The 27667-nt window shown below is 42.8% G+C and overlaps 1 protein-coding gene across 1 annotated transcript; it reads left to right on the forward strand.

The window, feature by feature from the left end:
* The first annotated feature begins 1269 nt into the window (after positions 1–1269).
* Positions 1270–27667, forward strand: NUTF2 (nuclear transport factor 2). Its single transcript, XM_064519292.1, has 5 exons — positions 1270–1411; positions 10823–10947; positions 14313–14384; positions 19117–19215; positions 27145–27667. The coding sequence occupies exons 2-5, from the start codon at positions 10849–10851 to the stop codon at positions 27256–27258; spliced, it is 384 nt and encodes a 127-aa protein (XP_064375362.1). The 5' UTR covers positions 1270–1411; positions 10823–10848; the 3' UTR covers positions 27259–27667.

Here is a 27667-nt window from a genome sequence, read left to right on the forward strand (position 1 = left end):
AAATCTGATGGCTGAGACTTGCTGTGCACAAAATGTTTATCATCTGTGTAAGGGAGTCACAGACTCCACTATTTAAAAACTAGGCTTTCTTCATAACAAAAATCCTTAAGCTGCATCTATGAAGAACTCTGTTCAGGATGGTATCAGTCGTTACACTGACATCCTTCCCTGCAGAGGAGATGTCTGCAGTGGCCACAAAATGCAGAACACGTGATCCTAGGCTGGCTGTTAGAGATCTGATAATGTGATAAAGCCAATGAAAAAGCTCATCATTTTCTACCAGGCACAAAACAGCAGCTCAGACACAGAAGAATGGAGAGAGAGAGGAAAGAATCACCTATTTATTGTTCAATTACTCTTTGCCTGGACTCTGAAATATCAGCCGCCTGCAGTCTTCATTTTCAGGCCATGTGGGATAAAAAGCCATGAGATGGTGACAGACACAGGGCTGGCGCTCAGTTTTACCTTTTTTGGTATAGGAAAAGCCTCTCAGCAAGTAAGACACCTGTCAGAAGGCACTTACTCTATTAATACCACATTAGAACAGTTTAGGAAAGAGGCTCAGTGTTAGCCACCTGTATCTCATTTTCCTAGTAATGCCTCAGCTTCCCTGGCCTTCGGCAACAAGCCCAGACAGATGCTTTATGGACACAGCTCTTTCCCGTGTTGTGCAACACTCTCTCTCTCCAAGAAGCAGACTGATGACACTCAGCTTTGCCTGACTAGGCTGCTACTTTACTGAATTTGGGATGGGCTCCAAGTAAGACTAGGTTCATGTTCCTTTAAGACACTTATCTGAAAGTAGTTACTTGAAGTATTCTTCCACCGTGCCGCATCCTTGTGGTCTACCTTCTTTCAGGACTCCTGAACATCGGGGTGCGCAGGGCCAGTGGCCAGCCCTGACCCCACGGGCAAAGGCCTCTGTGAGGCCTCCTGCCCGGGAAATGTCTGTGGTTGCCTGCGGGTGGCCCTAGGGCAGGCAGGAGTCCTGCATGTGGCAGGGAGAGGTGACAGGGCCCTGCTGGAGAGAACACCGAGCAGGTAACGGGCGGCTGACTAAGGCCGTGAGGGCCTCACCGGGGAGGGGGAGGGGAAAGAAGCCCACCCCCCACTATCCCACAATGCTCCGGGGCACAGCCCGCAGGGTCAGCAATGCGCGGTCTCCTTCCCTTCATTCAAATGAGCCACCGCAGGCGGCGGCGCGGGGCACGCCGGGAGCTGTAGTCCTCCACGCCCCTCCCAGCGCGCTCCCGAGCGGCGAGCTAGACTCGCTTTCCCGGCGTGCCGCGGGGCGGGGGCTAAGGCGGGGCCGCGTCGCGCGGGCGGGGCGGGCAGCGCGGGCGAGAGAGGCTCAAGGGATTCGCGCCGCGCACGGTGCCGCCGCCGCTGCCGCCATAGTGGGAGCTGCGGGGTGAGTGCGGGGGGCGGGGCGGCGGCGGCCCCGAGCCGGGGGGGGGAGCGGGGAGCGGAACGTGCCAGGGCGCCGCTCCACCCCGCGCTCGCCGGCCGCGGCCCCGTAGCCCAGCCCCGTGGCGGGGCGCTCCCGGCACCCGCGGGCCCGGGCCCTGGCGCGCCGGGGCGGGGCGCTCGCGGCGGGAGCCGGGGGGCTGGAGCCACCCTGACCTTCTCCGTCTTTGAGGCGCCGGCCGCGCCTGCCCCGGGGGGCGGCGGCCGGAGCCCGGCGCCCGAATGTGCTGGCGTGGGAGCCGAGCCCCGGCGCTGCCCGGGAGGCCGGGCCGGGGGCGCCTCGTCGCCGGCGGGCTGCGGCTCGGCGGGCGGCCCTGCCGCTCGGCTCCGTGTGGCCGAGCCCCGCCCGTCTGCCCGCTTCTGGTCCCGGCAGGGTGGCCGGGGACCGTGGCAGCGGGCCGGGCGGCGGGTGCCGCCGGGTCTCCCCAGGGGAGACTTCTCGCGCGGGGGACGCGGAACAGCGCTTTGCACGATGCTTTGAGGCGGCGGGCGGGCCCCCGACCGCAGCGCCTCCGCCTGCCTCGGCTGCCTTAGGGGCTTCAGCTGCGGTGAGTCCGGCGATAGGTGTAGGAAAGAAATCTCTAATGAGAAACTCTCTATATCTCTGATAATGAAACTCTCAAATGAGAGTAACAGTTCCTCAAGCTGACGAGGTAAATGCTGTTCTTCTGCTCCACGAGAACACCAGCACCGCCTTTCAAAGCAAGTTGCTCTTCAGAGGAGTGTTTCTCATGCACACTGCCCGAGCGCTCCTGGGTGCCAGTGCTCTGTCTAGTCTGCACTGAAAGCTTCGCTGTTGTAACTGTTGTAGGCATTGGGGCTTCTTGAGGCGGGTACGTCCTCGAAGCCTCCTGCTTTGCCGACGGTGCCCATCTGTGCTCTGCGGTGCTCTTGCTTTACTTGGATGTGATTTGGTATCACAAAGGGGAAGGGCAAAGGCACTGAACGCTCAGAGTAAAATCTGCAAGGGGATGATCTGCATCGTTTCAAAGAAGGCATATCTGAGGATGCTTTAGGCTTCAGGTATTTGATATTCTTACTATATTGCTCTCTTACCAGAAGAGTATACAGAGACTGAACTTAATCTGGCTAATGTGTTTGAGTTGCTTTGTCACGTAGAAAAACAAAAGGTTCACACTTCCTTGGAGTAAAACTAGGAAGGCATGTGTGCTCAGTGGTCTGCTATAGACATCTATTTTTTTCTTTGCCTTGCCGGTTTCGGGTGTGATTCTGTGAGAGCTGATTTTTCTCCTGACATTGTACCTGTTGTTATTTTTAGCTCTGAAAACGAAGAAAGACTGCAGAAATTTACAGTAGCAAGTATTACATGCTGCGTTTTGTTATAATGAGATAACTTTCTGGAAGGCATTAAGTTCCAAAGACACTGTTCTTATGATTCAAGTTTAACTTCCTGTTTAACAGCCTATGGTACTCAACTGCTCATTTTCATTTGAAGTCCATCATTTCCAGAGAAATGTGTATTTTGGGTATGGGTTTATGGCATATACCTTATTTTGCAGTCTACTTGGAATAAAATACAAGTAAACACTTGAAGATAGATAGGAATTGGTTGCCTGAAAACTAAATCTGATCTTAATCAGCTACCTTCTTAAGTTGATATTTATATTTTTGATTTCTCCTGTTCTGGGAAGAGTTGTATTTAAGTAATACTTCCTGTATTTGTGTGCAGTGACCTTTTAAAGTTTTCTTTTAGCAGGAAAAAAAAAAGACATTTCACAGATAACTAGGTAGAAGTAGGGAAATTACTATATATAGTATCATTTTTATTAGCAAAACACATAATCTAATTTAAAATATAGGGATATTTGGCTCACTGCTGGACTCTTCAGCTGTTTTGCCACTGAGGTCCTAATTATTTAATTCTCCTCCCTAAAATATTGCCAATTATTCAGTAGCTGATTTGAAATGTATTTGCTTTAACATTAGTGTTTGTTTAGTTCCTTGGAAAAACGCAGCTGATAACTTCTGCAGTTCTGTCTGCTGGAATTCTTTGTCTCTGTCATAGTCTTAGTGTGATTGTATAGTGGTATTGTATAGTAGGTTTTATGTAAGGATTGTAAAAATATGTTAATAGCTGGTAATTTTGTGCGTGTGACTTCTTTCAATCACCTTAACTTCCCAAATATGGCATCACGGATAGATTCACTGTGTTTCTGGAAATATGGACTATTGTGCGTTTGCAGGAGCAAAAGAGAAAGCAAAACAGGAGGGAAAATGTGTGGTTTGGGGAAGATGAAGTGTTAAGTAGATACTGTAAGTAAAGTTTCAGTAACTTTTTTTGAGGCACATATTGCAAATCTGGGACCCAGCCAAAGACTTGAGACCATATGAAGGTGAGGTTTAACAAGCCACACGTACACACAGGAGAAACTTGTAGATGAGTGAAACTTTCTCCAATATGCTTTGTATTTTGAATCTTGCTGATCAATAGCAAAGTAATATTGTGGCTAATCCTAAAATTATGGGATGATATAATGCAGAATAGCAATGTAATCTTGGTCCTCTTGCTTTTGGCACTGCACCAAAACACACTTATGTTTTTAGGGATAATCGCCTTTGTGTTATCTACTTCAGGGCTGTTATTCATGCAGTTGCCTATTTTGTGATTATTTTCAAATGTTCACACCTCAGTTGTGAGCAATGAGAAAATTTGCAACAGTCAAATAATAGTTGATAGAAGATCTGCTTGTAATAAAAATTAATATTGAATGTTATTGTGCTGCTGAGTCTATCAGTCTACAAACAAACCTGGTTAAGTTTTAAGTAATAATTTGGTAGAGAAGGTGATAAAATTGATATGTGACATCTTTGCTTCCATAATTTAAAGATTAGTTCCCAGTTTTCTCTTTACTTGGAAGTTATCATGATTTTTTTTTTAATGTAGGCTCTATAGATTGCTCGATATTTTGAGGAGATTAAATGTTTTGTTACTATGTCTATAAGGGGAAGGAGAAAGTGGTACAACTGCCCTTCTTCCCCCCCCCCCCCCCACACACACACACACTTTAAAGGTGACCAGTCTTGAGTTCCTCCTGGGGAAAAGAAAGAACTGACTTCAGCCCTGTAATTCTGTTTTTGGATTGCCTCAAAAATACCCTGAGAAAGTGCCAGACATGTAGCTTTGTGGCTTTGACTTAAGGACAAGAAATTTAGTCTTCCTATTCAATTATGTCTACAAGTTTGAAAATCATCTAAGCTGATTCTTTGTGACTGTCAGGTTACAGATAGGATGAGAATCAGGTTGTAGGCACAGTAAATACTTTTCTGGAGTCCTCTCCAAATTGTTTTATCTACTAGTGGCTTTGTAGTTGCTAACGTCTATAACAAAAAAATATATTCAGGTTGATATAATTCTTGCATTAATGCATTTTAATGGATTTGGAGGGGGAAAAGAGGATTGAGAAGGAAAAAGTCAACTATCTCCCTTCTTTCTCAGAAAGATGCAGTTTCTGCCCTGTGAATCTTCCCTTTCCTCTCTTTGCATCTTTCCTCTGTGCCAGTACCTAGACTTCCATTATTCTAAACACCGTTTCTGACTTAAAAATAATTAATTTCTTGCACAGTGCAACCCATAGCAATCACTAGATGAGAGTCTCTGTTGAAATCAATTTCTGATTAGTCTGGAACAGTAATTTTCAGGTTGTTAACCTCTGTGGATCCATCAGCTACTGTGGAGAAGATAGGAGAAGACAATCAAGAGAAGCACTTCTTTTCAAACTCGAAATGCAACAGTTTGTAACCTCTCCTGGAAACTTCAGAGGTTTGAAAACTGAGAAAGATTGATAACTACTAAGTCAGATTTTTTTAGTAAGAGGTATAGTGGATTTAAGATAAATGACTGATAATGTATGATGTCTAGTGGTGAATGAATATATTCCAGTACTTCATCATCTCTGTTAATATGCGTTCTGTTTAGCTTGGAGAAGAGAAGGTGGGGCAGGCAGAACATGACTTAACCACAGCTCTTCATTATCTACAGGATGATTAGCAAGAAGACAGAGCCAGGCTCTTCACAACAGTGAATGGCAGGGAGGACAAGGGACATCAATTGAAACAAAAGAGATTCTGACTGTATGTAAGGGAGGACCTTTTGCCCATGAGGATGGTCAAGCATTGGAACAAGTTGTTCACAGAAATTATGCAGTCTCCATCCTTGGTGGTTTTCAGGATTAGATTGGATAAAGACCTGAGCAAGCTCATCTCACCTCCCAGCTGCCCATGCTTTGAGCACAAGGTTGGACTAGAGATCTCCTGAGGTCCTTTCCAACCTGAATAACTCTGTGATTTTTCTGATAATTTGTTTAGTTCCTTCTCCTGTTGACAGTGTGTGCCTTTGCTAATGAAAGGTGATCTGTTCAAATGATTCCTGGTGTAAGTTTACATGAGCTGTTTGAGAGGAGACTGATTAATCCTGTGGTGCTAGTTCCGTTCTTTCCTAGAAAACGTGCACAAGAGGAGCTCCTCTCTGTGTAAGTCTTTGTGGCAATAGAAAAGAGATTGAAGGAAAGAGTCTTTAGCCCACTATTTTTATTCTGAGCCATCGAAAATATAGACATGAATTCAAGTGGTATGGTATACCTGAACGTGGTAGATATTGCATGGCCAGCTGGAACTGAAACAACAGAGTTTTTATTGTCTTTATTTGCTTATGTTAATGAATACAGAAGGGTGCAGTGACTTGTAGTCTAAATCGTGTTTGCCATGGAGTTGCATGTACCCTTGGACCAATACCACCAATTTAAAGAGCGTTGGTACCCTCTTGTTACACTGATTATCAAATTTTCCAGAAAACAGCCTGTCAGCTTGACATTTTTCAAAGCTCAAATTCAGCCATGACAAAGTTTATTAACTCTGGTGCAGTGCTGTCTGGAGTCAGCTTTAATAATCTGGGAACATGGTTTAGAGATGCTCAGATTACTTATGGAAGTAGTGTGATCATACTCAGTAACCGGATGATAGAAGGCAAATACTTTCTTGTCTTTACTAGGATGTTAAAATGTGATGGTTTGAGGCTTTTGTCTTTAAATTCTGTGTTTTCTTTCTCGATGTTCTCAAATGGTCAACCTCACAGATCAAAAAGTTTTTACTTAGCTTATTTGCTGGTGATGATTGTTTTTGATTCTTTGAATGCTTTCTTTGTGTGTGTGTGGAAATCCCTGGGAGAGGAAGCAATGGGAAGAGTTATCAACCAAAACGTTTACAGAAATTGGTCGGTTGAGGATGGACCTTTAGGAGTTCTGGGCAGTCTTGGTGTGTTCATCCCGAACTCTCAAGTCCAGAGTTAAGAAGGCAGAGAAGGAAGTGGGATGAGTGTAGAAGCCTAGATATGAATACCTGAGCCATGACAAGCAATGGCAAAGATTCTGTGTTTCTGTATATTGTGGATAAAAAAAATCTACTGCCTAAGGACAGTGTAACCCCAGTCTAATTCTAGATGGCTCATAGCAATGTGAAGGCTCCTTTCTCTTCCAGTCTCCCTCTTTCTTTCGTCCTTGGTGCTACTAATGTCTGGGGCATGCTGCTCCATGTGTTAACTGGTGCCATCTGCCACATGCTGAAGCAGATGAGGGGGAGAGGCTAATTAAGGCAGTTGTCTCACCTGTGGACAAGTATGGCTGGTGGCACTGGACATAAAGCTGGAGGAGCGCCTGTGAGGGAAGGTAAAGGGCAGGCTTCAGGATGTAGTGGAATCTTGGGCAATTTGGCAAGGTTGAGCAGCAACTGGGCAGTATAAATGGCATCATTTGGACTGACTGTTTATTCCACAACCACTGTCCTTACCATCCCAAACTACGTACCTTTAGGTACCTTCAGATCTTGAATGGAAGCAGCAGACTTCAAAACTAAATACAAGTACTTTTGGTTTCCCAAAAAAGTTGTAAGAATCCTCTCTTAATGGCAGGGTGAGCATCACCAAAGTAGATTCACAGGGAGGTTCTGCAGCTTAGTAGAGCCTCAAATAGGGTGGATGCAGATTTTAAAAAAAAAAAAATGCAGCAAGAGGTTCTGGAGAAGCTGAGAAAGGAAACTACGGCCTGGCACAGTCATGTGATCCAGGGTTTCTTTGTCACCACGGAAAGGGTGTGTTTCCGAGGACCTGTGAACTGTGCCATGGGCATGCTTGGGACTGCTGCTTCATGGAGAAATTTCTAGTTTATGTCCCTACTGGGCCATGGAGTAGCTCAAACTATGAGCTGTCCCATCAGGGTTTGTCCCCTTCTGAGGGCGAGCCTTGTGCTTGAGTATGATAGGAAAGTGAGTGAATGGGAGAAGGAGAGTATAGGTGTTTTTGAGGTGTGGACAAGCTAGATGTCACTCAGCATATTGCAGTGTGCAGAGAGAAGGTTACAAGGGAGGCTTGAGGAATAAGAATCTGAGAAAAAGCTTTTATGGAGTTAGAATAGATGGCTGCTTTCCCCAGGACTTTTGAGGTAGAAGTGTTCAAGGTGATCCTCATCTTCAGGGGCAAATTAGAAGGGATGTGGCAGATGTCATCTGAAGTGCTGGGAGAGCAGCATAAGGCCTATCCACTTCTGCTGATCATGTCCAAAACTGGACAGCAGTTAGGGCTATGTTCCCCAGGACTATTCTCTGGCACATGGCAGGCAGAGATGCATCTCTGTCACCTGTGAGTGGTGAAAAGGGTTGTGCCACAGGGGCTTAGCAACATGCAAGCTGAAATCAGTTTAAGAGTTTAGTTGCTTGTTTTCCTCTCTCATGTGGTCTGAAGTGTAGGGGGGTGGTATTAGGGAACAGATTGTAAGGGGGTTGTCTTGAAGGCAAAAGATGCATCCTAACCTGTGGCACATCAAGAATTTGTGGGGGGAGAGGGGAGAATGGCAGAGGGAGGATGGTATATTGACATAATACCAGCACCTTGGAGCCCATAACTTTGGATCTCCATTAGACTTGCTCAGAATTCTAAATCCTGGGCCTTTGTCTGGAAGATGTTTTGTAGGTCTGCCTTGAAACTTGGAGATGGCAGGAGTGTGTTATGAAGTACCCTATTGCATGTTCTTGTTCTTTATTGGTTGTAGGTGAAACTAAAGGGCTGCTACAATGGGCTCCTGTAGATGTAGTTCCCATGGGGTTATTTGGTATGTTCTTGAAACCTAACATGCTTTGCCAAATGCAAGTGTAGGATCCGAAGAGTTTCACAGTTCTGTAGTGTGACAGGTCTTTGTTACAGCTGGTGAGAGATGCTGGCAACATGTACTTTCATTGTTCAGGCACAGCCTAGATCTGTTTCACACCAGCATGGCTTCTGATAAGTCTTCTGAGGCTTAGGATGAAGGCTACTTGAATACTATGAAGTGGTTTTAGGAAGATTTTCTTACAAGATGAATCCTTTAATACAGGCTGAAGTTATTTATTTCCACATCTGTTCCAGGTTAGACTGGTATGTGGCAAAAATGGATATGCAATTGATATAACTTTTCTCTTGTAAAGAAGTGAGTTTGAGTTGTTTGGGTTTTTTGTTTGTTTTTTACCCTGTTGCACTTGGATGGATTTCTCAGTTTGTCGTCTATTTTCACAGAGAAGTGACCCTGTTGGGTAAAACTTCTTCAGACTGAGTCATGTATTGCAAATATTCATGGGACAAGTATGGTGACTGTTATTCCAGACTATGTATTATTGATTTTTCTGGAGCAATTCAAATATTAGTTAGCAACAAGTCTTGTGACCTTTTGGTCTCTTTAGCATACAGGATTACCGGTTTTGATGCTGACCATGTTGCCTAGAAAGGTGATGTTAGATTAAAAATGTTTCAAAGACAAGATGGGTATGTTTCTCACAGGTTCGTTTCTGACCTCAGTCCTTCATAGCTGGACAAAATAAATTTCCAAGGTGCACTTGAGAACGAGCCTTCAGCTATCATCAGCTGTGTGTCAAAAACTGTGGAGTCTTTAGCCCGGTTTTGTGGCACATCATTACAACCAAAGCTCTTCCTGCAGAGCTTTTCCTTCTTCACAGGCTAAAAGACCACATTGTCACACAACTGTGCGAGTAATTGACATCCAGAGGAACCCAGAATAACTTGTCATGTTTTGTATTCAAAACCAGAATTTCATGTCCTGGCTGCTTTCTAGCCCTGCAGTGCAATACAGACTGGTTCAAGGGTTCCTGGTCAGCTATTGCAGAAGGAGTCCAGGGACTGGCAGATCTTGACCTTCATCCAGAATAATTCAGTTTTCTTGAAATAAACTCAGACCTTAAAATGGAATGTAATGGTGTTTAAGCACAACATTTTTTTTCCTTGTGTTTTGACTTCAGCACAATTCTTCAGCTTGGGAGGTCTTTTAGAGGTGAATCAGGATAAAGAAAAAATGAATTTGTTTCTGAAAAGTTCTGTGGGGATGTAGAGCTGCTGTCTGTACTGATCTTGCATGATAATTTCTAGATCTGGATCTGTCTGGACTGGTGCACATGCCATATGTTTAATCCTCAAAAATAGTAGGGACTGATTTTTGGAAGGGTTCGATACCTCTGAGCTCCCAGTAACTTCACTGGGAACTGCAGATGCTCAGGACAATGAAAAATCAGGATTTGTGTCTTTAAATTGCTACAGCTTCAATGATGTATGTCAAGTATACCTCAGCCTTAGTGGCAGGATAAAAGAGTAAAGCAGGTCTTAAAGTAAGCATGTGTTATGCAAAAGGCTAGTGGAAGTGAATTGACTCCTATTGCATACCACTGAAAGGACATTGTTTATTCCTCACAATGGCCTGTGGATGGTGAAATATATGAGGAATCACAGAATTGTTGGGGTTGGGAAACATCTCTGGAGATCATGTGGTCCAGCCCAGAGCAGGTTGCCCAGGACCACGTCCAATCAGCTTTTGAATATCTCCAAGGATAGAGACTCCGCAACCTCTCTGGGCAACCCGTTCCAGCGTTCAACAGCCCTCACAATGGAGAAGTATTTTCCTGTGTTCAAGTGGAATTTCCTGAGTTTGTTTGTGCCCGTTGCCTCTCATCCTGATACTGGCCACCACTGAAAAGAATCCAGCTCTGTTCTCTTTTCACCCTCCCATCAGATGTTTATAGACAATGATAAGATAACCCCTGAGCCTTCTCTTCTCCAGGCTAAACAATCCCAGCTCTCTCAGCCTTTCCTCCCATGAGGGATGCTCCAGTCCCTTAATCATCCTTGTGGCCCTTCGCTGGACTTGCCTCAGTAAATACCTGTCTGAGGGATTTGCCGTACTTCTTCCAAAGATAAATTCTGGCTGTCTGAGGGGTCTGCATTTACCTCTGTTTAATACACAAGCCAAATACTATGTTTATTTATGTGATTGTTCTCTCTGCTGATTTTTGTTTGTTTGTTTTACAGTCACTGACTTTGGGTGAGGATTCAGAATGGGAGACAAGCCTATCTGGGAGCAGATTGGGTCCAGCTTCGTACAACATTACTACCAGCTCTTTGATGCAGACAGGACCCAGTTAGGAGCAATATATGTAAGTATCTCTAGAAGGGAAGTTGGAGCTCTGTCCCATAATCTGTCTAAATTTCCCTATTTTGATGTGTGAGAATACACAAGATGGGCTCGTGGGTTTTATCCTGACTCCAGAATATCAGTCAAGCAATTGCACTTGCTGAACTCTTATTTCTTGGCTTCCTCTTATATGTGTCTTCTATTTAGAGCTTTGTCTGCCTTGTTGATAAGGCAGTCTAAAAAAAACCAAAACAAACCCCAGACAACAACAAACCACCCTCCCCCCACGAAATGGCTATAGACAGTGGCTTGCAGTGGGAGAGGCTGGTGATTATGCTGTGATGAAATTCTCTGTTAAAGCAACTGTGCTATCCTTAGTTTGCCATTAGTTCATAGGCTTCGATTTGCTTGAACACCTGTTAGGGTGGTGGGATGTGGGTTTTTCTAAGTCCTCCTCTGTTCAGCAGTTCTTGCAGGTGTTTTTTTGGTCTCATGCTGTATTTTTTTTCAGATTGTTAAACTGTTTAAATTTTTAAATCTAGTTTAAACTTTTAAACTCAGTTTAAATTTAAACTATTTTTGTAATTAAAAATTCTTAACTTTTGCCCCTTATTTGAGGCAAAATAGATTTGGATTCCAAAGCTAAAGCCTGTAACTAAAAGGCCCAAGGGAGCATCAGCCTCTAGTCCTGGAGGAGGACGTGTTCTACAGAACATGCAAAATGCTAGTCGAGATTACCTGTGGTGAGGAATGCTGCTGGGCAGCTGAGTTGTTTCAGTAGGACACTCAAGTCTTACAAGTCTTTTAGCATGTCCTGCTTTTCTGACCCTTGTTAGATGAATCATCTGCAGCTCTGCCAAGCTCTTGAGTGTTGGAAGTTCTTGCAGGAATACCATCTGACACCTCTCCCTCCACTTCAGCAGTCTCTGCTAGCACTGATGGCATTACTTCTTTGGATTCTTACTCCTTTGTGTATTTGCTGCGTGCTAGACTGTTGGCTGATTCTGGACAAGGAACTGTGAGCAGAACCTGTAAAGTGAGAAGAACAAGTAGCCAGTATTTAATCCACAGCTCTAAATATGGAGCCTCTTTGCAGTTTCTGGCATGTTATTACCAAAACATCTTCCAGCTGCAGAACCCTGATTCATTCTACTGAAGACGAATTCATTCCTGGAAACATGGCCTTGCATTCAATGAACACCTGGGCTTTTTATACCCTTGAGGTCCTGCTGCCTTTCATCATTCAAAGGAGATTCCTATGCAAGTACAGGCAGGAGAGCATTAGGCAGGTCATTGTGTTTGTTTACAGAGTTTCTAAACTGGACGGTATGGACCCTGGTCTTCTGTGGCTAAAATGCAGCAAGGATACAAATTCTCTAAATTAGAGGGGATTCTGTAGAAATGTTCTGCTTCTACTGAAGCCTTTTTGCCTTCTGAAACCTTGTGGGAGTAAAAAGATTATGCAGCATGGAGGAACCCTTGGATTTCTTTTGCATTCCTGAATTGCTGCTTTCCACCTCAAGTTTCAGTTTTTCTCCTTTAGTGGCGTGACCCAATTAAATTGAGCTTTTGTTCTGCGACAGTCACTTTTATTATGAACTGCTTGAGGTATACGAGTTGGGACTAAGTCAAGGGTTTGTACAGCAGTTATGCTCATGCACTTGTATCTTGCAGGAAAATGCTGTAGCTGCTACTTCATTCTACTTTATGTGTGTGGCTTGTTGTAATGAAGTATTTTCTTATGCTGTTTTCTCATCTGTAGGGCTTTTGAGATGGGAGAAGGGATGCTTTTGGTTCTTGAAACAGTTGCTCCCAGATATTTGGTGTAGAAGGTAACTATCAAGGCAACATATAGCTGGGAATCAGGCAGACACTTACTAGGTTCAATCTAAAATTGTAGCCTATTTCAAGAAGACTGTTTTGCTTCACTAGTTTAATGTGTCCCCTATGGTGCAGGACCTTTCTGACTGTTCAGAAAGCAGCAGTAAGCTCAACTGCTGATTATTGAAGTGGATTCAGTAAGGCAGGTCCTGGGTCTCCTCTGCTTTTCTGGCTTTCCCTACTTGAAACGTGTACTTTGATAACTTGGGAAACGAGGTGATGGTACCAGAGGATGACACTATTCTTCTCTCAAGCACTCAGAGTCAGATGTTATAAGATGTGAGTGGTGTCAGCCAGATGCTCTTGCTGAGTAACTAGCTTACACAAACCAAATTTGGTCCCTTTCCTCCTAAAACAGGCATGTCTCAAGAGCAGGCTGTGTTCAAGGACTCTTACCTGTACTGCCTCCAGTTGCATCTGTGACTGAGCTGCTCTGCGCTGTTGCTCTGGTCTACTTCTTCATTCTTTTGGTTCTTCCTGTGTGTGCTTTGTATTGTGTCCTTGCCATGATTTTGTGAGAACCAGAAGCTTTTTGCGACTGGGGCTGTGTTGTGCAGTTTCAGTGCACCTGGCTGCAGGATGTGGCTTTCTAGTACATCATGCATCAAAACCAGGGCTTGGAAAACTTGCTGGAGAACATACAAATGGGGTTCTTTAGACTCTGCCTTTTTCTGCTCACATATTCAGAGCCTAAGTGAAATTTGAAATTTGCAAGGGGAAGAGCCAGGAATCATGTTCCTTGAGCTATTTAGACTCAAAGATGGAAGGGAGTGATGGGTTCCAGGACAACCTGGGATATGAATAGAAGGTTTGGGTGCTGTTTGGGGATGGCAGCAGGCAGACTTTTGAGCTCAGTGGAAATCAATTTAAGTCTGTTTGCCAAGGGCTAAAGTTAGAATCGAGATGGCAGAACTGTGTCAGCACTAGTTAGGATCTTGTGACCTTGGGATAAACTGTAGAGAAAGCTTCTTACCTGTTGCTGTTGTACCTAACATACAGCATAGTCAGGAGGTCCTCCCCCATATACTAGAAGAGCTTGTAGACTGAAGCATCGCAGTTGTTTCATTCCAGATGGGGCAGTCTGTTAGAAAACCTCAGACACACATTCTGCTACACTGGATGTGAGCGGGATATGCAAATCGGTGCTTGGGATGTAAAAAACATGGTGGTGTAACTCATTCTGTGAGACTTCTTCATATATTTTTTTGTCTCTTTGTGATTTACTTTGTGTCCATACCTTTAGATTTTTTTTCTGAAAACTAACTTTGATCCAAAGGAAGAAACTTTTTTGCTAGTAGAATTGTGACAGTGAAATTTCATCTACTTGATTTCTAATTGACTTTTCTAAACTGGTTCGATTGCTCTTTGTGGTTTCTTTCAGTCTCCTTTTGCAGGTAGTTTTCGAAAAGCTTGATTCTAAAGGCATATGCAAAGTAAACAAATCTTACCAAGATTGCTTAAGAGTTACCTAAGCAGGTTGATGAATTTGTTTTTCTTTCCCCTCAGATTGATGCATCATGCCTTACGTGGGAAGGACAGCAGTTCCAGGGCAAAGCAGCTATTGTTGAAAAACTCTCTGTAAGTGTATAATCCTTACTGAATGTTTGGGGAAGTATTTCTGAAGACTGCAAATTAGTCACTTTTGAAAATTTGAACTAGAAGTTTAGCAGCTTAAAACCCTTGAAAATGGGATTTGTGCTTCCAGGTTATGGTCTTCAGAAAACATTACCTGTGGTTTAGTTCTGTGTGGTGGGGTGTTAATTGACTCCTTCAGTTTGCAAGATTATTTTATGACTCTGCAATTAGATTTGACATTGCTAGCTTACTTTCAAAAAGTGTAGTCCATACTGCTGACCCCTTGATCTTTTTTAGAACAATGCTATGGAAGTAGCACAGCAAACCAGTTTGGATTTGCATGTGGTAAAGTTCAAACATGTTATCACTTTATGTTCATTTAGTTAAACATGGAAAAAATATTCTTTTGAGAAAAATTTATGTTAGTGTTTTAAAAATGGGTGTACCTGTGAGCCGTCATGGGATCAGAAAGTTTGTTCCTCTTACAAGATCTGTAGAGGGCATGCTTTAGCTCTTCTGACATTCTGCTCGGAACATGGTTTATCAGACAGAGTAAGACACCGTTCAGACTCTTTATTACTCTGAGGGAAAAAAACCCTTTGTTACTTGGACACCTGTTTAGTTACACAGCTATTGTTCTTGTGTTTTAGAATCACTGCTTTCATCCAAGTTCTCTTTAACTGTGAAGACCATAGTTTGTCCTTGGATCTGTATTTTAGGTGCCTGCTTTGCCTTCAAGAAAGCCACGCACCTCAGAAGTAACACAGCTCGCAATTGTTTACTCCCAGATAAGGCAGAAGATACTCAAGCTCCAGAGCTGGTTGTTTGTGTACTCACTGTTTCTTAGACCTCTGGGCTAGCAGCCATTTAGACACCCAACCAGCTAAACGTTTGCTTGGCTAGTGTCTAAAATTGTTGCCTTGGATCTGTCCCAGTGCAGATCAGCCCATTACCCTCCAGGGTGATATTCACTTTCTTCTTTGTCTTCCCTGACTGTAGCAAAAGTCAGACTTTCTGGATTCATGGGCCTGCTGTGCAATCTTGCTCGGTGAGTGGAGGCACACTTCTTGGCCCCAGAGGAAGCTTTTTCTATCGATATCCATTTGATTAAAGCAAAGAAGCGGTGCAGTGAAATTATTCAATGCCCTTCTGCTGACATGGCTTGCTATGGAGCTGTATCAACTTACCCTGAATAGGATGTCTTTCAGCATGGCTCTGTCAGCACCAAGCTACTCAGGCTCTGTCTGCTGTTCAACCTAATGTGTTTGTCTAGTCTGTTTCTGCTCCTGGAGCATCTGAGAGCGTTGAGCAGGTCACTGACAAAATCTGGCACTTCTTGCTTTTGCACTTTATGATTTTGTGTCAGTGCCTGACCTAATCAGTGCTGTGCCCTAAGCACCAACAGGATCTCTCCTGTATAACACCAACTCAGTGGCACCTTTTCAACCCACTGTCAGTGTCAGATGATGCTAACAGTAACACCTAACAGGGACGAGGCTGGAGTGACATTGGTTTGGCAATGCTGATGCACCTGTAACAGAGTAGACAGTCCTTTCGTCTTAATTTGTGCTGGACTTAGGAATCATCATCTCAAACAGAATACCTGCCCTCTTTGGTGCAGCCTGTTTTGGTTTGAACGTTTGAGATACTCCTGTAGTTCTTCTAGCAGCTTCCTGGATCAGGGAAGAAGCTATGCCAAGTTGCTTTAATGACAGAATATCTCCAGACCTACTTTAGTGCATGGTGGGATTTCTTCACATCTCTTAGCAGAATTTTGTCACAGTGCGCGCATTCTGTGTTAACCAGACTTATCCAGAATCTCTTCCCATCAATAAGGCATTCTTAGATTTAGCATACTGAGGCAGAGGCCTGTTAATACTCAAAATAGGCAGTTCAGAAAGTAGGCTGGTGTTTTCAGGCACTCTAGGAAGTGGAATATGTTTATGCAGCACAGCCAGCTCCATCAGAGAAAGCCAAGAGTGCCCTTCACTTAAGTGAGTTTGTCAAGAGGATGGATGCTACAGAGGATGTAATTTACTTCTCATGCCCCTTGCTTAGCCTGCTAAAATGCCAAGTGCTTCTTGCCAGGTGTGAGTTTTTAAACTACTTTATTTTTGCAGAATTTGTCTTATCTGACTTCAAGAAAGACGTTGGAAGCCCAGAGGGGTTTTCATGAGACACTGAAAACTTTGCCTGTTGTATTGTTTTCCACTTGTGTTAGTCACTTGCATTGTACTGTACATCTCAAGAAATGCTTCAGTACAGGTGCATGTTCATCCTTTTGAGGGAGTTTCCCTCTATCTTAAAAAAAATAAATAAGAGAAAGAAAAAAAACAGTGATCTTTCCTATTAGCTGATCCTACTCTATCCAGCAGGATTTTCCCCCCATGTCACAGGAGAAATAGTTTACTCCGATGGCTGACCATTGGGGTCCCTTTCTCTGCGGGTGACATTCGGGTATTTGAAACGGGCACCACCTTGCCCAGCCTTGTCTTTGGTTCTGTGTCACTGCTTTGGGAGGCCCTTGAGGGAAGGGAGGCCTTTCCTTCCTCCCTGTTTTCTGTCTCTAATCTTACCTCTCATTGGCATCTCATCATGCTGGAAACTGGGTTCTGGATACAACCACATTCATTTCAGTTCATCTCTGTACTCAGCCTTTTTAATAAGAGACTCTTCCTGCAGGACTTGTTCAACAGAAAGTTGATGTACTGAGTTAAGACCAGGTTTCACTGTGCTCTCCCTTTTGTCTAAGGGAAGGTGTCCAATGTCTAACTTGTATGTTCAAGTTCAGGATGATGACCCTGGAGAATCTTCTGCTGGCAGTTCAGAAAAGACTGCTGTGGGATTTCTTGGGGTTACAGGATGTCTACTCCAAATGTGAACAGGTTGGCTCATTTCTCTTCAGTTCGTGGTAGATCAGGATCGTTATCAATTTAGTGTACTCACGTTCAGCCTGTTTGTGGCATTTTCATCTCCCTGCCCCCTCCCCACTATATACTCACCAAGTCGCTTGTGATGGCCACAGCAGACTTTCTCTTTGTGCCTTGTCATCATTAACTGATAAAATTAAGACCAGGTTTTGTTCGATGCTGTTTTCAATGCACATGTATTTGTGAGTATTCAGAAATTATGACTGATCCTCACTCGGCCGGTGGAATTTGGGGGCATTTTGTAGACTAATTTGAGGGCTTACCTTTCTCCAGATAGGCAATAGTGCTGTCAGCTTTGACTCAGCACGTGTTACCACAGCAAACACTAAGGCTTGCTTTCCCTTCTGGCCCCTCTCACTTGCAAATATGTTCATAGTGTCCCATACCAAGCTTCATCTCAGGACCAGTATCGTCGGATCTCTACTGTCTGTGTATGAGCATAGTGCTGCTTACTCTTTGGGTCATCATTCCTCAGCCTTTGAAACATTCCTGTTCTGAGGGCTCAGTTCTATCAGAGTCTGCAAGGAAGTACTTAATTGTCCCCTTCCAGCATTCGTTGTCTGTTTGCAACAGATGGGGCTCTTGGTAGTTGGAACTCGCTTAGACAGTTTACTCAAGGTCATGGTTCTTTGAAGAAATGCAATCTCTGCAGTAGTATTCTGGACCTCCTTCCATTCAGACCACATTCAAGTCCTTGTGAATGCAGGTGATGACTGACAGCTCGTGCTGTCAGGCTGGCTTTCAGGCTGGGTCTTTCCACTGGAAGGAAATGCAGTGCTTGTCAGAGTGGATATTTGGATACATCATAACCTGTTATGAAATCGGGAAAGTGGAGCAAAGTGGTCAAAGCACATCCTACAAGTTCAAATGACTGCATGCTGCTGCCCTGTGTGATGCCTTGACTCTGGGTATCAGCTCTGTGATCACTCGGAGCCCCATCCATGCTGTATTGCCACTTCCATCACTAATGCAGCATTTGACAGATCAGTGCCAAAATTGTGTTTGTGATAGGACTCTGAGATTCTCTAGGTATCTGTGTTCACAGCTTGGAGTCGCCTCTAGTTGGATTGTGAATGTGGCCTAAGTTGAAAGAGAGAATTGCTATTCTCCAGTGTCTGGTGTTTCTCAAAGTGTGTAGTTCACCCTCTTAATTCCAGGGGTACTCACAACTGCTACATGAGCATAGATAAATACTGAAAAGAAAAATGCTTTCCATGGTTTGGTCTCCTCCTGCCCCTTCCCCCCTGTTCCTGCTTGGCACATGGCAAAGATGCCTGTTGCCATTTCAGTTCCCCTCAGACACTGTTATCTAGGAAAGAATCAAAGGGAAAAAGTGGGTATGTGGATTTCAGGTACCGAACATGGATTCTTGGTCAGCCACCTTTCCTTTCTGTTCATAGCCAATTTAATGGGGAAGTATATTTGGAGTTGCCTGGTAAATCCCACGTGTTGGATCACATCATCTTAATACTATTCAGAGCACAGAAGTCTTGTGCCTTCATCATATAAAGTTTCAGCTTGTAGATGAACAGAAGCTCTTACAGCACAGTGTAGTAAGACTAGGAAAAAAACTACTACTTAATGTATATGGTGACATATTATTTCATGGCTTGGTGCTTTAAAAACATGCGACTGTCACAGTCAACCCAGCTGAGCAGTGCTGAGTTGCAACAACTCTCCCTGCAGTACTGCCAAAACGTTCTAATTCTTCAAATGTTGATTTTTTTTCCTTGATCTTTCTTTTGGAAATAAGTTAAATTATGCAATGATTATACATTTCCTAATTTTACTTTTTTTCATTGTAGAGCCTTCCTTTCCAAAAAATACAACACAGCATCACAGCACAAGACCACCAACCTACACCTGACAGCTGTATACTCAGTATGGTAGTGGGACAGCTTAAGGTAAACACTTTCCATTACATGGGTAACAAATGCTTATGTCTTAAACTTTTTTGTAGAACACTAAATCATCTTGATTTCTGAAAACCTTAAAATGTTCTCTTGGGTGGGAATGGAGTACTGGTAAGCTTACAGTGTGACATCATTCTCCTGCTGTTCAAGACTGACAAGAAACTGTTCCTAACTCAAGATAAGTAGCACTAAGTAAAAATTTCCTGTAACTTGGCAGACATTTCTTCCTGTCAAGCAAAGCACCATGGCCTTTACTGTGTATGTGACTATAATACAGGCTCTGAAGACATCAATATTTTCCTTACTTGGATACAGTAAGGTTTCAGTGTCCTCAGTTGCATTTAAAAGTATCATTGTAGTGTTCTTGGACACCATAAGCACATGTAGTTTAGTGCAACACATGCATCATGCATTGTGTTGTGATTAAGTAGTGTTTTAAGCTGACAGCCCTTCAATAAGATCATTCTTTGCCTTTGCTGTCATAGGACACAATGTATGTTAATGCAGTAATGTGTAGTCAAAACTAGGTCAACAATGGGAATGTTGCCTGTGAGCTGAAACACTTAATGTTGAAACAGCTTCTTGTGAAGAAGTTGGATCACTCTTCAGGCTGTAATATGATTGCATTGTTGTTTAAGTTATGGTACTGAACAGGATAACCTTACCCAGTCTCCTCCTCTTCTGAGGAAATGTTGCATCTTCAGTATACGAAGGCCACAGATTTGTAAGTTAATAAAACTATTAACAAAAGAATTTGTCCTGGGATCTGCAAAATCTTCATGTGGAATCATTTACAGGCAGAACTTGCCCACAGTGGGCAGTGTTTGTTTTAAAAGTGTGAAATCACCATAGACCTGCCAGAGTTGGTCTTTTCAGGGTTTGGTTCAGCCATGCTGTCAAATCCGGACTCTGAAACCATCCAATCTTTAGAGATACTTTGCTCAGTTTCTCCTAAAATTGCTGCTTAGACTTCCTCTCTCTGTTAACTGTGAATGGCATTTCCAGGATCAAAGCCTTCAACCTCCCACAGAAAGTTCTGTTAGCTAAGCAAACCTGGGCCTGAAAGTTTGAATCTGCTTGTGTCCTCAAAATGCTTAGCTATTCTTCATCATTGTGGGCTGGCCAGCAGAGAAGAGCAGTTCCCAGTGTGTGTTGCATCCACTTCTAAACCTAACATAGATAGCTTTGGCTCTCAAAAAAGTTGCTCCTGCTTCCTAGCCACAAGTTGGATTCCAGCTTTCTTGTTGCTCACTCCTGCCTGCACATACTCTGTTGAGGAGAGACAACCACATGTGGCCACGGAAAGCACTGAATTCCGGGGCGGGTTTGAAGTCGGGCATGCTCATCTCATCCCTCTGACTGTTGAGTGTGCATAAAACTCAATGTGACAGAGGCACATTTTGACTTAATGTCTTGGACTGGACACAGCTGCAATGGTTATGCACTGTCATGTTTTTAAGGTTATTTGCATAGTCATCAAACAGATCACAGCTTGCAACAGTGATTCTGTGTTGAATTCCATGGCAAGAGACGAAGCCGTTAAAGAGATTCTGTAAAGCTTTGGGATTTTCTCATGTTGTAGTATGGTCATTGGGCTGGTAGGTGCAGTCTGGGAGCTTTCCATAAATACCGTTGCTTGGAGCAATATTTCTTACTGTGCCATTTTTACCCTCCTAACTATTTCAACTTGCTGAGCCATATCTAAGCAATTCAGGGATCACATCATGGTGCATCTAGCTACTTGAAAAGAATATGTTGAATTAAGCAGAATATTTACTGTTGTAATGACCATATATAGCCCATTTGTGAATTTTTAGTGGGAGAGGCAACTTTCTTCCATTCCTCATATGTGAGGCTTCAGTCTTGGCTTCAGAAAGCAGAGTTCAATGCTTGGGATTGCTGCCTCTCACTGAGGAACTGTCCAGAAGTTCAAATTAGAACTTTCTGAATTTTTGCTTCTGCCTTGTGTGATTACTCATTGTTGCAGCTGGACAAATGAAATAACCAGTAACAGTTTATAACATGATGTATATGGTAACCACTTCTGTTAATACATGAAACTGGTTGTCACACATAGGGAATACTTTCTCTTGTATCAATCTGTGTATGTTAACGCTGAGATGGACTAAAATGATTGCTATTCTAGATTTGAAACAGTAACTAAAAACAAATAGGCATTTTAATAAGTTGCTCATCTGTTGTTCAAGCAGAACAGGAGACTGTAGCACACAAAGGTGGAGCTGCATGCTTTAGTTGTCTAAAGGTAGCCTTCTTAACAGTATATCTGTTCTGCACAGCTCAGATTTGTTCATCTCAAGGAAAATTTAGAGATTAACACACAAGAAGGGGACTTTCAGGACCATCAGTAGCAGAGTTTGAAGGGAAAAGCCACACTTTCCACTTACTATTCAGTTATCCTCACTATAAGGCCAGATTCTTGGAAGCTTAGTATGATTAACACATCCTTTTGAATCCATTATGTTTTTTAAAAGCTGCATTGTTTTATGTAGTGAAGGAACGTGCATATGCTTTTACTGGAATAACACAAGAAAATAACTTCAGCTAAAAATACTTGATGGTTATATAATGTGCTCTTTGTAAGGAGTTGTTCTTGGTATAATATTTAATGGATTTTTTGAAGTCTCCGAATTACTAGTCCTGAAAATTCAGTGGAAACTCGTTCTTAAGTGAGCTGGGTGCATCCTGATGTTTCTTCCTTAAACCATTAAATTTCAAGCTTGTTTTGCTTTAGGGAAAAGAAAATCCCAAAATACCTAAGCAGAAAGAATCTTCTGTTCTCCTTCTATATACTGTGGGATGAGCTGTTGCCAAATTGTCACAAAGCCTCAGCTCACTTAACTATGCTGGAATAGTCCTGCAGATATGATGGACCCAGGACTGTTACTGTCGAACTCCTCGTTTCCTTTCCCAGAGTATTATGCTTTAAGAAGAGTTGACGCAGGTTTTGGGGGTCTTAAGCCTTTGGCTCCTCTTTTGTAGGTGTGTTTAATTGGCTCAGTTGAAACATTACTGCCCAGTGATGAGGTCAGGATGTATATCTACCTCTATGCTGCTCCAGTCTATAGCCCAGCATGCAAATCCCAATATGAACTATAAAATATAACATCTTTTAGAGCAAGTAATCATCCCCATTGAGTGGATTGGACACAGCAGCTTCTTGGAGATGATGTCTGAGAGTAATAGAGCATCTAAGCAGGGTGGATGAAGTCACTAGCAAGGGTCTGGCACTGGCAGAATCAGTACAGTAATTGGTTTCATTGAAAAGCATATTTTTAAACAGATATGAAGAATCCTCTTTAATGAATGTTGGGATAGTTGATAATGTTTTATTTAATCCTTCTGTGGAAGAATAATAGATATACCTCTACCGATTCTAGTTCTCCTCATCATTTTTTGCTGCTATTCGTTGCCTGGGTGTTCGCTTGCTTCAGCTAGGAAGAGCAAGCTTCAGTTTTGAAGCCTCTAGGAGCAAGTTTCACTTGGTGACATTACTTCACCAATATTCATCCAGGATGTCAAGCAGTATTTCTAGTGTGCTTCACCTAGTAACATATTTCTCCTCCTGTCGTGCTCAGGCAGACGATGACCAAGTTCTAGGCTTCCACCAAACCTTTTTGTTGAAAAGTTTTCAAGGTGCCTGGGTTTGCACCAACGAAGTCTTCAGGCTAGCCCTCCACAACGTTTAACCTCTGCCTTACCTCTGTTCCATGCAGTCCTCGCTGTCCTGGCTGAGTAAGGAGTGCTCTCTTCTCGCTCTTCTGTCCATTGAGCTTGTGGTGGCTGAGAAGCATGGCTGTTGCTTGCACATTCTCAAAGCAGTGTGGCAGATCTGGGGCTCTCTGTAGAGAGTGGATTTTGAAGTGATCATTGCAGAACTAATTTTGAATAACTAATTCTGTTATGCGGTGTTTCCTAGTCTTAAAAGGGGAAGGAAACTTGCAACCAAAGTCACTGGGTTTTTTGGTTGTTTTTTGTTTTTTTTTTTAATGCATGGTGAATACTTCAGCAATGTTTAAAGCTTGTTAAATGAGGGAATTTAGTATCTGAAAGTACTGTTAACCAAAATAAATAATTGGCTCATCCTTTGAGATAAATGGCTTTGAGTTTGCAGTTCGATCAACAGTTGCTATACAGGGTGCTGGTGAAAGAATAAAATTGTCTCTGACCAGGCAAGAGGAGAAAAGTTACATTTTTCTACTAGAGTAAGTTTCGGGTCTAAACTTGGATCCCAAAGAAATACTATATCTAATGCTCTGAAGTGGTCCACAGTTCCATGAGTTGAGGACTTGCCACAATTTTGGGCCTGCTAATTCATCCAGTCTGAGGGCCCCCAGGTCAGAAGGAATGTAGGGAAACTGGCGAAGGTCCAAAAGAGGGCTGCCAAGGTGGCCAGGGCTCTAGAGGGAGCTGAGCTTGTTGAGTCTGGAGCGAAGTCTGGCAGCTAAGGGCAATCTAGTAGGAGCATACAACTACCTGAAAGAAAGGTAGCTGGAAAGTAGTTAGCATACTTCCAGTACTGACAGTTTTCTTGGTGGTGCCAGACAGTGTAACAAGGAACAGAGGTTGCAAACTACAGCTTGAGAGGTTCAGATTGGACACAAGGGGAAGATTTTTTTTCACTAGAACGATGAAACCTTGGGATGTTGCCTGGAGAGATTGTGGAGCCTCCATCGTTGGATGTTTTGAAGACTCTGCTAGACAAAGCTGTGGCTGATGTGATGCCTCTGATAGTCCAAGTGTGAGCAGGAGGCTGGACTGGAGACCTCCAGGGCTCTTTCCAGTCTGCAATTTTGATCTTTATTCAAGGATCACATGGCATGACAAAGAATTTGAACTGCATATAGGAAAGCTTTGTGGGGAAAAGCCAAGCCACTTGTGTTTATAACCCGGGTCACACCTGGAATGTGTATGTTGAAATGATACAGCTGAATTTGGATTGGAAAGTAAAGGTAAAGAAAGGGAGTTTCAGTGAGGCTGCTTGAGATGTGAAGAAGAGCTGAAATAAAGGGATTGGATCAGTCATTGCCTTGTAAATCATCTCATGTAACTCAATTTGTCAACAGTCATGCAATTCTGGCTGAATTCTTGGGCACAGTGGTATTGGTGAGAACATCACATGAAAGAAATAAAGCTATAATATGTGACTTCATTGTGTGAACTGACCATGTGTGGAGCACCAAGAGGAAAGAATTCCTTTTCTTTCAATCTTTCATGCATCCAGTCCTGAATTACATAAGGAAAGAAGAAATTCCCCTCAAGCCAAAGTGCTAATGACTACAGTGCAACTAGGCTTACCACAGATTGAGGAAACATACCCCAAAACTGGTATGATGATGATGATCTCTCACTCATTAATGAGCAAGCTTAAATTTAGTGGGGAAAACTGTTTTTGTGATTTCTAGTAGGTCTCTCAATGACCTAAGAGGAGGAGGCCAGAAAGCAAGTGAGAGTATATTAAATGCTTATTAATAATTGTGATTCAAAGTGATCCAAGCTGAACAGATTCTTCCTGGCTGTAGTCTGAGCTCAATCTAAGCCATTAGAAAGGAGCTGGCATGAATATGAATTCATTCAGACTTGGTCAAAAAGGTTAACTTTAAGATGGCTTTACAAAGACATGTCAAACTAAGATGCACGACTCTCTGTTCTTCAGTTTTGTTTAAAATTCCTTTAAAATTCCTTTTAAATATCCATCATTAACTTACCTACTACCAACTATTTAGCAGTAGTGGGACCTTACTACTGCCTGTGTCTTTCAGTGCATAAGCTACCTCTCCTTTCTGGGCAGATCTAATACTGATGGTAGATCCTCTGAAATACCTGATATGTCTGCTGTCATATGTACTAATGAACTAGATGGGTAGCTAGCTGGTCTAATCCAGCACAGTTGCTTGTGTTCACATCAAGCTAGCTATTATGGAACCTCTGCCTAATGCAAAAGAATGACTTTATCAAAGTGACAAAAGGCTACCCGGTACATCAACCTGTTGAACAGTGACTGTGTTAGCACTTGCTTTGGTTCTGGGATTTTTTTTCCATGGATTTATCTACTCATACTTCTGGTCTTATTTGGTGCCTTCTTATTTTTTGGCTGTAGGAAAGCATTTTCCTTATCACTTTGTCCTTCCTGTTTTAGAGTAGTTTGATATATATTACCCTTTCTTCCCACTCAGTCATGTTTTTTGCAAGTTGTGCTTAACTTACTCTCATCAGTAGGAAACTGTGGGTCATCTTTCTTGCCCTTCTCTGGCCATTCTTTATTTTACTGTTTTATAAGTGATAAATGCATGCAGGATTTGATATGCGGGTGCTCTGTGCATTTATGTGGTTGCATAATTACGCATTTCTGTTCCATTCCATTCCTAATAACTGCTAACACTTTGTTTGCCTTGATAGCTATTGAGCTCTGAGCTGATGTTTACAAAAAAAATTGTCCGTAATGATTTCAGTATCACTTTCCTGAGAGGTAGTAGCTAATCTTAGGGTCCTTTTTGGTTTTCCTCCATAGATTAGCCTGCACTTGCTGATACTGCATTTCATCTACCATTTTATTTCCGAAGCAGTTGTCACTATAAAATCCTTGCAGTCAGTTTTAGATTTGAATGCTCCTTTTATGCTTTAGTTATGCACTTGATCCTACCAGTGCTCTGGCAGGCTTCCTGTTTCCGATGTAACTTATGTCCGTAGCAAGTCGCTTCTCCTTGGTTTGTTTCATAGTTAATTCATTGTTTGTGCTCTACTTTTTTTTAGAGGATGCTTTGTTTACTTCTAACAGCCTCCTTTACTCTGCTCTTTAGTCTTGGCTTTTTCATCCACTTTTCTTGGTGGACTGCGGAGAACTCAAATCAACTCAAACTCAGATCAACTCAAAATGCTGTTCATTCAGCATTTTAAGTGTTTCATGCATTCCTCTGGCTGCTGCTTTTTAATGCTTTAATGCTTTTTTCACTTTTTTTGAAGTGTAAGAATTATGTGCTGAAAGATTAAAGCTTGAATTCTCTGAAAAATGCTGAATACAATGTTATGGTCAGTATCAGAAAGTTCTTTTGTAGCTGGTATTGTGTACTCTTCAGAATTAAATCCTATTGTGATCTCCAGCTGTCTTGAGAATTGATCATTTATGTTATTTTAAGGCTTTAACCCCTGCATGATCTCACTGAGGAGACTGGTAAACATTAGATGGGAGGATTAGTCTCTCTAATACCGTTTTCTACTGTGTAGTCCCTAACCCCTGTAATGTAACACAGACACTATAACCCCCCTAGCTGAATTGTCAAAGGCAGAAGTTGGGGCACCACTACAAAGATTCACTGTGCTAGAACATCCTGTCACTGCTACAGCAACTGTTTAACTCATTTTAAGCTGTTCATGTACAGTAGAAATAGAAAGTACTATGTGGCTGGCCAGCTGCACATGCTCTGGGAAAGATACCAAAAGCCTAGATCATTGCAGGCAATATTATTAATACTGACTCCTACAGAAACTCCCTTCTGTGACACATCCATACTACAGCAATTACCAACTAATTTTTAAACACATTAATTATAATTGTTTTACACAATTCCTTGGCTATGGCCCAAGGGAAATTTGTCACTAAACGCAGTGAGGCAGGCATGTACTTATCAGTGATGTGAAGCTGCTGGAATGAGACGTGCAGCAGTCTTCCAGAAAACCCCCAACAAACTCCAGCAGGTTCAGATCCTATCGCAAGATTTCTGTATTGTGAGGCTTTAGGGGTGTGTTTGCCAAGCAACTTAGAACAGAGCCTCTGGTTGTATTGAAGTGTTTCTTGAGGTACTAGACATGCACATGACCTTTTAAATCTTGTTTTGAGTGTTAGAATGCATTTCTCATTTTTAAAAAAGCTTTTTAAACCTTTTTTCCCCTCTCTCTCCACAGGCTGATGAAGATCCTATCATGGGATTCCACCAGATATTTCTATTAAAGAACATCAATGATGCCTGGGTTTGCACCAATGACATGTTCAGGCTAGCATTGCACAACTTTGGCTGAGCTGGCAACCCCGAGGCACCCATGCTTTTTTTTTTTTTTCTTCTCTCCTCTTACTGATATTATTCACACTCACGGAACATTCCAAATATCATACACAAACCTGCAGCACTGCAGAGCGTGAGCAAGCAAGACCTGTGACCTGCCCTTCTGCTGAGTTTACATTGTCACTAGATGAGTTCCTTGTGCATGATGTTTGGAAGTTAGACTTAGCTGCATTTGACAAGAGAAATTTGTGTTGTACCAGCATGCCTCGGAAAGAATTTATAATGCAAAAGGTTGCTGTTTATGTACTGACAAGATGCTCTATAACCCAAAGAAAAGAAAGAACAGCAGCCTGTACAGCCCAGATATTGATTTGTTCAGATGTTTCGATGCTACATTACACAATAAAACCATGAGATTTTCTTAA

This window comes from Dromaius novaehollandiae, chromosome 13 (assembly GCF_036370855.1).
Source record: "Dromaius novaehollandiae isolate bDroNov1 chromosome 13, bDroNov1.hap1, whole genome shotgun sequence".
NCBI classification, from domain to species: domain Eukaryota; kingdom Metazoa; phylum Chordata; class Aves; order Casuariiformes; family Dromaiidae; genus Dromaius; species Dromaius novaehollandiae.